At 40.1% G+C, this 14,185-nt stretch overlaps 1 protein-coding gene across 2 annotated transcripts in view; it reads left to right on the forward strand.

Moving 5' to 3' along the window:
- The window catches only part of ube2g1b (ubiquitin-conjugating enzyme E2G 1b (UBC7 homolog, yeast)), a 36,168-nt gene that overhangs the window by 15,180 nt on the left and 6,803 nt on the right, over nt 1-14,185 (forward strand). For both annotated transcript variants that reach the window (XM_039772153.1, XM_039772152.1), the window contains 2 exons: nt 131-228; nt 9,387-9,565. In XM_039772153.1, coding sequence (XP_039628087.1) covers nt 131-228; nt 9,387-9,565 — 277 coding nt within the window. The remainder of the gene's footprint in view (nt 1-130; nt 229-9,386; nt 9,566-14,185) is intronic.

Consider the following 14,185-nt stretch of genomic DNA (forward strand, 5'->3'; position numbering starts at 1 on the left):
GAAGATTAGATTAAAAAAAAAAAGGATCTTCAGAACTTTCCAGTTTTTGACACATGTTAAATTCAGCAATGTAAGCTAATGTTTTTTTTTAAACTGATCGCTTTAGTGAGTTTAATGTGTTTTTTTTTAGTGAAGGAGGATTTTTCAAAGCATATTTAACATTTCCTTATGATTACCCTTTGAGGCCTCCTAAAATGAAATTCATCACAGAAATCTGGCATCCTAATGGTAAGAATACTACAAACCAAATGGTTCTGAAACCACTTTTAGCCTGTCCTTAAGTGGGGGAGTGGATGTGAAAGTGCGGATGGAGATGTTGGTTTGAATGGCACTGAATGAGGCTCCAGTCTGTTGCTGGGCACTCGCACAGGCATGCAGATACATAGAAGTGCAGCCTCCACATATACAGAGACCAGCTGTGGGATTTGAACTTGGATCATTAAATCCACTGATGAAACATTGTTAACCACTTTGTCTCCGTAATGCACACACAAATGGCACTAAAACTGTTTTGAGTTTCAAAACTGGAATAAAATATTCCCTGCTGCTGAGGAATTGTTAGTGAAGCATGTGCTTTTTATTGCAGGCAGTGGGTCCATTTTACTGGAGTAAAGCAGTAGCTTGAGTTTGCAGATGTCTGTATTTACATGTGTATTTCAAAGTAGATGCAATGTAAAAGGACAAGCAGTCACTAAACTGACCATAGTTGTTCATATTTTAAAAAGGAAATGCACAGTTAATGATAAATATTTGATAATTGCCATAATTTTAGGGGAAAAAATCACTATTGTTTAAACAAGCTACCTCCTGTAGTTCTATTTTTTGCCTAGAAGAAGACCATTTAAACTATGACTAAATCCATCTTCAATGTTATACTCATCAATGTTAGTCAAAACCATCTGAGAAATAAGCAGATAATGCAATCTAATTTTAAATCCAGTTAACTGAACCGCTAGTGGCATTCTTTAAAATAACAAAGCCAGGCCTTTAAAGTGAAATTCTTGCACTAGAACACTTATACTGTGAATAATACAGTAAGTTATTGAGGGAAAATCTTAACATGCCAATAATAAGTAATATCCTAATCCTGGTAGGTAAAAAGGTCCTGCTCATAGGAAATAGAAACTGTCAAAAATTACGTTGACTTTCAAATGTGGGCACACAACTGGTAGGCAATAAGTGTGTCATGGCAGAATGTCAGCAGGTTTGATTAGTTTTACGTGCTTTGGCAACCAACAGCCTTAACACAAAGTAGAGACTAACACCACATTTTTAGGTGTGAGCATACACAGCAGTGTGCTGAACAGTGTGTGTGTATGTATATGTATATATGCTTGAAAGTTTGTGAACCCTTTAGAATTTTCTCTATTTCTGCATAAATATGACCTAAAACAATATCAGATTTACTCCAGTTCTAAAAGGAGATAAAGAGAAACCAGTTAAACAAATGAGACAAAAATATTATACTTGGTCATTTATTTATTAAGGAAAATGATCGAATATTACATATTTGAGTGGCAAAAGTATGTGAACCTCTAAGATTAGCAGTTAGTTTGAGGGTGAAATTTGAGTCAAGTGTTTTCAATCAATGGGATGCCAATCGGGTGTGAGTGGGCACCCTGTGTTATTTAAAGAACCGGGTCTATCAAAGTCTGCTCTTCACAACACATGTTTGAGGAAGTGTATCATGGCACGAACAAAGGAGATTTGAGGACCTCACAAAAAGAGTTGTTGATGCTCATCAGGCTGGAAAAGGTTACCAAACCATCTCTAAAGAGTTTGGACTCCACCAATCCACAGTCAGACAGATTGTGTACAAATGGAGGAAATTCAAGACCATTGTTACCCTCCTCAGGAGTGGTGGACCAAAAAAGATCACTCAAAGAGCATGGCGTGTAATAGTCGGCGAGGTCACAAAGGACCCCAGGGTAACTTCAAAGCAACTGAAGGGCTCTCTCACATTGGCTGATGTTCATGAGTCCTCCATCAGGAGAACACTGAACAACAATGGTGTGGCATTGGCAGGGTTGCAAGGAGAAAGCCACTGCTGTCCAAAAAAAAAAACAACATTGCTGCTCGTTTTGCAGTTTGCTAAAGATCACATGGACAAACCAGAAGGCTATTGGAAGAATGTTTTTTGTGGACGGATGAGACTAAAATAGAACTGTTTGGTTTAAATGAAAAGCATTATGTTTGGAGAAAGGAAAACCCTGCATTCCAGCATAAGAACCTTATCCCATTTGTGAAACATGGTGGTGGTAGTATCATGGTTTGGGCCTGTTTTGCTTCTTCTGGGCTGGGATAGCTTGCCTTCAGTGATGGAACAATGAATTCTGAATTATATGAGAGAATTGTAAAGGAAAATGTCGGCACATCTGTTTATGAACTGAATCTGAAGAGAAGGTTGGTCATGCAGCAAGACAACGACCCTAAGCACACAAGTCGTTCTACCAAAGAATGGTTAAAGAAGAATAAAGTGAATGATTTGGAATGGCCAAGTCAAAGTCCTGACCTTAATCCAATCGAAATGTTGTGGAAGGACCTGAAGCAAGCAGTTCATGTGAGGAAACCCACCAACATCCCAGAGTTGAAGCTGTTCTGTACGGAGGAACGGGCTAAAATTCCTCCAAGCCGGGAATGATCAAAAGTTACCGGAAACGTTTAGTTGCAGTTGTTGCTGCAAAGGGTGGGTCACACCACATACTGAAAGCAAAGGTTCACCTACTTTTGCCACTCACAAATCTGTAATATTTGGTTATTTTCCTTAATTAATAAATGACCAAGTATAATGTTTTTGTCTCATTTGTTTAACTGGTTTCTCTATCTACTTTTAGGACTTGAGTGAAAATCCTGATGTTTTAGGTCATTTATGCAGAAATAGAGAAACTTCTAAAGGGTTCACAAACTTTCAAGCACAACTGTATCTCTGTTGGGGTACCCAAATTTATGCACCTGTCTAATTGTTATGATGCATATTTTCTGTTAATCCAATAACCTTAATGTGACTGTTGAAATACTACTGTTTCCATAAGCCATGTCCGATATTAAAAGGAAGTTGCTACTTTGAAAGCTCAGCTAATGAGAAATAAAAATCCAAAGAATTGAGAGGGCTTCACAAGCTTTGATATGACTATATATCCAGTTAACCAAACCTGGGGTGGGCGAGTGACGCACACCATTCTATGCACATTTTAATAGTGAGGACTACTGAGAGGTTGGAAAAATCCAAAGGCCTAATGTATATAAATGTGGTGTGTAGACTGTCCCAGACACTGACAGGCAGACATTGTTTGAATCACCATGTTTATTTACACTATGTACAATACAATAAAGTGAAGCACACACAACCCCTAAACTCCCCCAAAGTCCAGGCCTCTACCTAATGCCTCTCTTCAGGTCCACCTCCACTCCTCTCCTCCAAGACTTCTGTGCGTTGGAGTTGGGGAGTCCTCTACAGCGCATCTTCAACCTGAGCTTGGATCAGGGGAGAGTCCTGAGGCTTTGGAAAACCTCTTGCATTACCCCAGTCCCAAAGGTATCGCGTCCTAGTGAGCTGAACGACTTCCGGCCTGTCACTCTTAGCGTCGCATGATAAAGTCCATGGAGCGGCTGCTGCCTCACCCCCTGAGGCCACAGGTCCACCATGCCCTCGACCCTCTGCAGTTCGCATACCAGGAGAAGGTGGGAGTGGAGGATGCCTTCATCTACATGCTACACCGATCTCTCTCTCTCTCCATCCCCCACTTGGACAGAGGCAGTGATGCTGTAAGAATTATGCTTCTGCACTTCTCTAGTGCCTTCAACACCATCCAACCTCTCGTCCTTAGGAACAAGCTGACAGAGATGGGAGTAGACTCATACCTGGTAGCATGGATTGTGGACTATCTTAAAGACAGACCTCCGTATGTGCGTCTCGGGAACTGCAGGTCTGAAATTGTGGTCAGCAACACAGGAGCACCTCAGGGGACTGTACTTTCTCCGGTCCTGTTGAGCCAACATACATAGGACTTCCAATACAACTCGGAGTCCTGCCATGTGCAAAAGTTTGCAGACGACACTGCTATCGTGGGCTGCATCAGGAGTGGGCAGGAGGAGTATAGGACACTAATCGAGGACTTCAGCCAACATACATCGGACTTCTAATACAACTCAAGAGTCCTGCCACGTGCAAAAGTTCACTGATGACATCGTGGGCTGCATCAGGAAGAGTATAGGAACTTAATCGAGGACTTTTAAATGGTGCGACTCAAACCACCTACAGCTGAACACCAGCAAAACCAAGGAGTTGGTGGTGGATTTTAGGAGGCCCAGCCCCCTCATGGACCCCGTGATCATCAGAGGTGACTGTGTACAGAGGGTACAGACCTATAAATAACTGGGAGTGCAGCTGGATGATAAATTGGACTAAACTGCCAATACTGATGCTCTGTGTAAGAAAGGACAGAGCCGACTATACTTCATTAGAAGGCTGGCGTCCTTCAACATGTGCAATAAGATACTGCAGACGTTCTATCAGTCGATTGTGGCAAGCACCCTTTTCTACGCGGTGGTGTGCTGGGGAGGCAGCATAAAGGACGTCTCATGCCTGGACAAACTCTTTAGGAAGGCAGGCTGTATTATAGGCATGGAGCTGGGCTGTTTGACATCCGTGGCAGAGCGACGGGCGCTGAGCAGGCTCCTGTCAATCATGGAGAATCCACTGAACAGGATCATCTCCAGACAGAGGAGCAGCTTCAGCGACAGACTGCTGTCACCGTCCTGCTCCACTGACAGACTGAGGAGACCCCACACTATGTGACTCTTCATTTCACCCGGGAATGTTATACAAAATTGTTTGTTATCCATTGTTATCACTCTTTAATTTTAATATTGTTCTTTATCAGTCTGCTTCTGCTGGAGTATGTGAATTTCCCCTTGGGATTAATAAAAGTATCTGTCTGTCTGTCCCAGCCATCAAATATGGGAGGCGGCCCTTTTTATATTCACCTGGACGTATTCCAGGTGCCTTCCGATGAGCTTCCACTGGCCCTCCCAGGTCTGGCGGAATTGCCGGCTGTGCACCTGGAAGCACTCTGGTTGTCCCTGGTCATCAACCCCCAGCACTTCTGGGTGTGGCGGAAGGGCCAGGGTGGTGATCACGGACCCCTATAGGGTTGAGCTTCCAAGCTCTGTTCCTGTGATCTCCATACCATCCAGGGTGGCTGCCCTCTCGTGGTCTGGAGGAGGCGTAGTCCCTCTTCTGGTTCTTCAGGGTGCCCCGGCTGGATACCACCTCCAGCTGCTTGGCACAGTGGGTATGCATGCTGTTCATTGAGTGTAAACCTTTTGAGTCACTACAGAGAAAAGTAAATGAATTTAAATTACCTTGTTATAAAGATTCACAGCTACATACAGTTGTGCTTGAAAGTTTGTGAACCTTTTTAGAATTTTCTGTATTTCATCAAAATATGTAATCCAATCTTTCTTTTTCCTCAAATAAATGACCAGGTATAATATATTTTTCTCATTTGTTTAACTGGTTTCTCTTCTCTACTTTTAGGACTTGAGTGAAAATCTGATGATGTTTTATGTCATATATTTATGCAGAAATATAGAAAATTCTAAAGGGTTCACAAACTTTCAAGCATAACTGCAATATAAAGATACCAGTATTTACAGAAAATGATTGTCTGCCTTATTAATAAAAAATGTTATGCAGTCTTGTCGATTTCACCTTAATGATGCAGTACAAGTGGACTACACAGCATTGTGATGTTGTGCGTTTTTGTTTAATTGTATGTAATGAATACTCCCAGCTCACACGTGCTTAAAAAATACAGGTCAAATTCCATTAGGACAAACTCTCTGTTCTAATGAAATCCTTGTTTTAGTGAGTTGTGTGTAGGGTTTTTTTTTTGTGTGTCCTCGCCACTTCCATATAGAACGAATTACCAATGGTGAACTAGTCGCCATTCAGGAAGATGACATGGAAGTGATATAGAGCTTACAAGTACCTGGACTGGTCTGACGGCCCAATCATAGCCAGTGTGGTGTTCTCCTGGGGAAGCAACTTGAGCACAATGCCTGAACAAATGTAGTAGGAAAGCCTGCTCCATCACCCCTGGACACACTAGAACCTGTTGTGGAAAAGAGTATGGTGGCAAAATTGGATGCCATCATGAAAAATCCCCACCAGGAGGCGCTGTCTTGGAAAACTTTTAGCCACAGGCTCATACCATCACAGTGCGCCTCTGGGGGTCTTTTCTGCTATCGGGCAATTTGTTGCTTCCTATTGATGTATTTTTCTGTTGCTGTATGGTATTAATAAAATGGAAAAGACAGGAAAACACATGGATTTCTTCTAGCTTTGGTCCAAAAGTAGTGATTGATAAATTCCACTGAACAGTCACTTGCATTGCATGCTTGTGTTGCCTAGTTTACATCACACTGTGGCAATGTAGTGAAGCTTAAGAAGGGTTTGCAGCACACTGGAGACATTGTGGGAGGATCCAGGGGTTGGAAAGCTGTCAGTCAGATTTGACTTCTACTGTACTTGTGGACCACTTGCTGTCTGTAGCTAGGCAATCGATGAATTGAGCATGATAGTTGCAGCAGGTACGTGGGGTGGGGATCAGTCCTGTTGAATCAAGCATAATTGATAGAATGGGGGAGTAATTATCTAAGGCCCACCTGCAATGCTGGCTTGAGTTTTGGGACTGACTGCCATGGCCCACAGTTTGGGAAACAATGCTGCATTAGGCAGCAAAAGTGGCTGCCTGAGAAACCGTTTATGAAAGTGGTGAGCACTCTGTACACCTTGTGTGTAATCGTGTATAAAGTTTAACTCTCAATTTCTTTCACTTTATTAAAGAACATGTATCCTATATTCTTAAAACAAAATACAAATTTTAATTTGAAATGTGGCTTAGTTTGCTGTGTGTGTGGTGTTTTTTTTTTTTTTTTTTTTTTTAAATATCTATTGTTTGTTAACCTGCTCGCACATAACTTGAACTCATGGAACGAAATTGAAGTTACACTGAGAAAGTTGCAGTGGCTAGCTAACTAGGGCGTGTAATCTGGATGTTGCCTGCCATCACTTATTTGAATGTAGTATAAAATGGTATTTACTAGAAATACTAAGAGAAACCCAATACTTATCAATTTTAAATCTTGATGGAAAGTAGAGCCAGGTGTCCTTTGTGCAAAATGAACAGTTGGATATCAACAATAGTTGCATGTTTTTGTGTGTGTTTAAATTCACCTGGCAAGATTTAACATTTGAATGAAATTGCTGGAAAGATCTTTCTGTCACCTTAACACTTGTGGTTTTCCAAAATGAGCTAATTCATTAACAAAAGTCTATTTGTTTGAAGGATGCGTACAACTCTCATCAATTGTAAAAGATGCTTATAATTTGGCATATTTCATTAGAACTAGTTTTATTTAGTAACGTTTTCCTCCTCTTTCTCTGTATGTTTTAGCATTCGTTTGCTCAGAGATTGATGCGCTTGCTGCTTTTCTCCACCCTAGCGGCCGGATGAGAATGGCGCCAGTACGCATGTGCCACACTGCTGGCCGCTGTTGAGAGTTAATTCATCAATGAAATTAAGAGGAATAACCTTGGAGGTCCATCACCCAGAAAGCGGGGTGACGTCACATAGTATATTTGTACCAAATTTCAGGTCAATAGATCAAACGGTTTGCGAGCTACAGGTGATTTTAAAATCCTAGACAAATGGACGGCCACAGTAGCGTATTATATAGAAATATAGCGGATGGGCAGAGCACTTTTGTTTCTTGGTGCAAAGGGAATTGGCTACTCTTAAATATCAGCAAAACCAGTGAATTGGTTATTGACTAACTGCACCAAAAGGTCACTACGCCCAGTCACAGTTCACTGTTAAGGATGTGGATGTGCATCTGGTACAACAAGCACTTGGTAACACGGAGTGATTTGTAAAAGAGAGGACAGAGTCTTGTAGTTTTACGTAGGAGAATGTGATGTGTTTATTTTATAAATGCGTGTAGTTACATCCCTTACATATTATACAAGTCTGTGATAGCCAATGAGTTTTTCTAGGCTGTGGTGTTTTGGTCCGGAAACATCACTTTGAGAGTGGCCCAAAGGCAGCCTTGGCTGTAAGACTCTCTCTGAAAGGTAGTAGATGGAAGAATGAAGAAAAATGATGGTCAGAACAGAGCTACACATTGTATGACACACTTTCACTTATTAGCTAATGAACTTTTTTTTTTTTTTTTAAACAGAAGTGTGTCAGACAGCTGAGCCTTGTTCATACCTGTGACAGTACGCCCTCATGATGCCTCACTGTGATTATGCACTTGTTATCAAGTCAGAAGTTGTTTTTTTGGAAGCCAGATGTTTTCATGTGCATTTGTTATACAGGTTATAATACTGCTGGGGAAACAAGTTTTCATTTGTGTTACTATTTATTTATAAATAAATAAATTATTGCTACAATAATTTGAGCCAGGTTTTAAACCTGTATGATGCCAGACTGTTCTGGGTACAGAGGCCAAAGTGCATGTTTATCTCAAGATTGTTAACTGATAGCAGTAAATGAGCTGTAGAAGTTTTAATGCATGACTAATTAATGTCATCTGTTTGAATTGATACAGCAGCTTTCATAAAATCGGGCCAATGGATAGAGAGAGACATGGCAAGGTTATCAGGTGGCTGAGCAAAGCTAGCTGATTACATAGAGATTTTTAGAGCTCGGCAGCAGCAACTTGGTTCTTCAAAAGTAACCTGTATTTAATGCATCAGAAAATTAAGTTTTCCAAATGGTAGATTATTTCTACTAAAACTTTTACCTGGAACTAAATTGTATATTAGCTACAAATTAGTTATTTACACCTGGTGCCAATATTCTTTTATTAGTATTGTAATGTAGTATTTTCAACATTTTGAAATTTTACTTCTTTCTAGTTGACAAAAGTTAATATTTAAATTGATTCTGCATGAACAAAAAAGTGTTTATACCCAAAAAACTCTTGAGCCAGTTTATCCCATTTATATACATTTGAACATATCCTTTAAAATTTGGTGGTTGAATGCATACACATGCACATTAAAACCAATTAGTTTGCTGTTTCCACCAGTTACTCATTAGTTTAATAGTAAATTCTAGCAAGGTTTAAATTACAGTTGGGTGGGATATATAATAGTGTGATTGGCTGTTGTGTCCTCCATTTTAAGCACTGAGACCCATTAAATATAAGAAATTGGTCTCCGACAGTTGATTTTTGTGAGATTATGTGAAGTCTCTTAAGTGAACTTTTTATGTAATCGTATTTGGATGAAGGCTGTGTCTATAAAGCATGTTTGTTAAAATAAACCTTTTTTTTTTGTTTTGTTTTGTTTTGATATGGATATTCCTTGTCTGTAGTGGCCAAGAATGGTGATGTGTGCATTTCCATCCTGCATGAGCCTGGTGAAGATAAATTTGGTTATGAGAAACCTGAAGAACGTTGGCTTCCCATTCATACAGTGGAGACTATCATGATCAGTGTCATCTCCATGCTGGCTGATCCCAACAGTGACTCGCCTGCTAACGTGGATGCTGCTGTGAGTGTTTATTCTTGCATGACTTTTTTTTTTTTTTTCAAATTTTTAGTATCTGCTTGAATGTTGAATAATGTGATATTTTAAACATTGTTTAATGTTCAGTGTGAACTTTTTTTTTATCTCATTGATAGTCAGTTTAAGTATCGCTATGTCAATTTTTTGCTGAGAACATCATTATTTTTACTAGATTCTGTATTTTGCAGGCGACATACTTTCCTTGAAAAGGTTCTTTATTATCACAGGCTTGTCAGTGTCTATTCCTTTCATGCATACACCCAAAAAAACTGGGGATGAAAGGACACATTTTGAGAAACAATAAATTGCTATTAACGCAGAACAGAAGAGAATCTCTAGTTCAGTGTTGAAAACCGAAGATGGGTACATTTCAGGTCGTCATTTTTTTTTTTTTTTTTGAGTATATAGGTTTTCAGCTATATGCAGGTCAATGTTAACAGTTGAAAATGTCTTGGAGCTTTAAAAAAAAAAAAAAACTTGTTAGATACCATGCATCTGGAAAGTATTCCGACAAGACTGCATAACATTTTTTATTAATAAGGCAGACAGTCATTTTCCACATTTTATGTTACAGCCTTATTCCAAAATGGTTTTAAATTAATTTTTTTCCTCAGATTTCTACACACAACACCCCATAATGAGAATGTGAATAAAGTTTACTTGAGGTTTTTGCAAATTTATTAAAAATAAAAAAAATTGAGAAAAGCACATGTACATAAGTATTCACAGCCTTTGTCATTGAGCTCGGGTGTATCCTGTTTCCCCTGATCATCCTTGAGATGTTTAATTGGAGTCCACCTGTGGTAAATTCAGTTGATGTGACATGATTTGGAAAGGCACACACCTGTCTATAGAAGGTCCCACAGTTGACAGTTCATGTCCAAGCACAAACCAAGCATGAAGTCAAAGGAATTGTCTGTAGATCTCCGACACAGGATTGTCTCGAGGCACAAATCTGGGGGAGGTTACAGAAAAACTTCTGCTGCTTTGAAGGTCCCAATGAGCACAGTGGCCTCCATCTGTAAGTGAAAGAAGTTCAAAAGCACCAGGACTCTTCCTAGAGCTGGCCGGCCATCTAAACTGAGCGATCGGGGGAGAAGGGCCTTAGGGAGGTGACCAAGAACCCGATGGTCACTCTGTCAGAGCTCCAGAGGTCCTCTATGGAGAGAGCGAGAACCTTCCAGAAGGACCACCATCTCTGCAGCTATCCACCAATCGGGCCTGTATGGTAGAGTGGCCAGATGGAAGCCGCTCCTTAGGAAATGGCACATGGCAGCCCATCTGGAGTTTGCCAAAAGGCACCTGAAGGACTCTCGGACCATGAGAAACAAAATTCTCTGGTCTGATGAGACAAAGATTGAAGTCTTTGGTGTGAATGCCAGGCGTCGCATTTGGTGGAAACCGGGCACCGCTCATCACCAGGCCAATACCATCCCTACAGTGAAGCATGGTGGTGGCAGCATCATGCTGTGGTGATGGTTTTTTTTCAGTGGCAGGAACTGGGAAACTAGTCAGGATAAAGGGAAAGATGACTGCAGCAATGTACAGAGACATCCTGGATGAAAACCTGCTCCAGAGCACTCTTGCTGTCAGACTGAGGCGACGGTTCATCTTTCAGCAGGACAACGACCCTAAGCACACAGCCAAGATATCAAAGGAGTGGCTTCAGGACAACTCTGTGAATGTCCTTGAGTGGCCTAGCTAGAGCCCAGACTTGAATCCGATTGAACATCTCTGGAGAGATCTTAAAATGGCTGTGCACCGACGCTTCCCATCCAACCTGATGGAGCTTGAGAGGTGCTGCAAAGAGGAATGGGCGAAACTGGCCAAGGATAGGTGTGCCAAGCTTGTGGCATCATATTCAAAAAGACTTGAGGCTGTAATTGCTGCCAAAGGTGCATCGACAAAGTATTGAGCAAAGGCTGTGAATACTTATGTACATGTGATTTCTCAGTTTTTTTATTTTTAATAAATTTGAAAAAACTTTTTTTGCATTGTCATTATGGGGTGTTGTGTGTAGAATTCTGAAGAAAAAAAAATGAATTTAATCCATTTTGGAATAAGGCTGTAACATAACAATCGGGGGGGAAAAAGTGATGCACTGTGAATACTTTCCAGATGCACTGTAAAAAAAAATGTATTTTTTTTTTTAAACTAAGGGTTGTACTTGCTGGGACCATTGTGCTCTTCAGTATTTACGTACATAGTATGAATAAAAGAGAACAGAGAATTGTATGATACACTATTTTGGATACATCTATCTTAATTATATAATGCCTTTCATACCGGTCTATTATATAGAGCCTTTCATTATCTATCTGTATTCAGTATATAGTGTGTGGGTGGATTTGCAATGTTATTTGTCAGTTTATCTTTGGTCTGATTAGTGAGTTTTGCTTTGGTTGCTCAGTCAAACATGATCAAGGCAAGGAAGTGCAGGGCAAGGGAAGTTAACACACACAGATATTGAGGAGAGGTGTAGGAGAAATGCAGAGAGTTACTTTCCAACACGGAAAGTATTTGCAGGAATATGAATGATGCTTTCAGAGCAGGTAAGGGGCACCTGTATATCATAGGTGGTAGTCTTAAAGCAGAAAGAATGCCTAGAAATAACACTCTCTGAGAAGAAGGCTTTACAGGAACCATAATCAAGAGAGGCAGTGCCAGTTAAAACAGGTTGAGACTCGCAAGGGTACTGAAGAAAGGTATAGGACCTACAAAGGTTCATTTTGTTTTTAAATGTATTCTGTAGCCTGTTTTTAACAAGTAAAATAGCTAATTATTCAGACTTCCTGGAAAGTGCAGTAAATATAAAATAAAATAAAACTAATTTTAAAATGTGTTTGGTGTGACCACTCCTTACCTTTTTTTAGGTCTGCTCTCCTGTAGTTTCTGCAGCTACACACATGGTTGGATGTTCCAAGTCTCTTGGAGATCTTTCCCCAATTCCACTGTAAACTTTGTGTGCCATAGTTTGTAATCTCAGTTGGGATCAAGATATTGAGATTGGGGCTCCATGACAGACATATCTGTGGCAGGGTTCCCTATTTCTCTTTTTAAGATTTTGGCTTTGTTTGGAGTCATTATCATGCTGCAGAATGAAGCAGAGACCAATAAGATATCTCCTTAACCCTTGAATTGTCACGTACTTGGGGGTTAATGCACCCCTGGATGACAAATATTTTTTTGCTGCACTTCTTAAGCAAACCTCACTATTCACAAAGAAAATGTGAAATTTTTTAATGGAACGCTTTTTTACCCCCCATGCAAAGAGCATCACAATTACTGCAATATTGATCATTGTACACACTGCCAAAGAACTGTAAAAACTATTTATATAAAAAAAAAACAACTAATGCACCAATCAATTATATGTACAAGGTGCAACTGATGCCATTGATGAAATTCAGTAAATCGCCAACTGCTCTTGAAGTGGCTGCATGCTTCCAAATTGTGCTGGAAACTGACTATAGCCGGTTTAAGGGTTAAAGGTATTGCATGGTGAATAAGAAATTGCCTGTGTTTCTCAGTAGTAAGTGAATTTTGATCAAATCACCAACTAAAGAAATGTGGCCTCGGACATGCAGGTAACATCCACTATGGTTCATTGCTACCTGTGGATATTTGTCCTTATACTTTCTCAAGCTCTCCTGTAGATAAACGGTGTTAGAGCCAAAAATTTCAAATATTGATTCATCAGTACAGAGCTCATGCTGACAATTTTCTGTATCCCAGCCTTTGAGTTTTGTGAGTAGAGGAGTAGTTTGGATGTATTTCCATCTGACTTTTGGGTTGCATCTCTTCCATGAAGGCCTATTGTGGTATGATTTCTCCAGACTGTCGATTTGGTATACCAGTGGTTTCAAACCGTTCTGTTAGCAATGCTGACATCTTTGAATTTTGAAGGGAAGTATTATGTACTGTATATTTCTCTTTTGCTGTACTTGGTTTCTGCAGCCAACCACTGTATTTTTACTTCTCATGTTTGCCTGTTTGTGCTTCCATAGAAGAGTTTGGACAAGCATGCCTGTCTTCTCTGGAGAGACCATGATGACACAGGATGAGCACCTTGTGTCTTGTCACATTTCCATGGTGCCAGATTTTCAGGTTAAACTGGCACATCTACCACAGGCTCCCTTTTTTTGTGTCTGGTTGTTGTGTAGTTTGATTCCCTCAACACAGCTGTTTCACCCAACACATTATGTCATTGACCATTAGCACCTTAAGGCTATTTCACATTCAACTGCTTTTTCCATGGATTTTCAGTTTTATCCTTCATTCACTTATCTTAGAGAGATTACTTTTAGACAGTAGTGTATGTGTATTTATCATGGTCTTCCTCCTTAAATGTTCACCCTTATGGGATTGTAATATCGGTAGATAGGTTATTCTAGACTTGGAGCTGATGGTTCTGCCTGCTACATTAGTTTTAATTTATCTTCAAAATATTAAGTAGGGCTGCTTTTTTGAGATTGCAGTGTGTGTAAAGGTATAGAATCTGGAATAGTGTAATGTAACACGGGTGCTAATGAGGTTGTATACATTTATGTGTATATGTAAAGATTTAGAGTCACGGTTATTTTTTGCACTCCAGGGTGCAATATC

This window comes from Polypterus senegalus, chromosome 12 (assembly GCF_016835505.1).
Source record: "Polypterus senegalus isolate Bchr_013 chromosome 12, ASM1683550v1, whole genome shotgun sequence".
NCBI classification, from domain to species: domain Eukaryota; kingdom Metazoa; phylum Chordata; class Cladistia; order Polypteriformes; family Polypteridae; genus Polypterus; species Polypterus senegalus.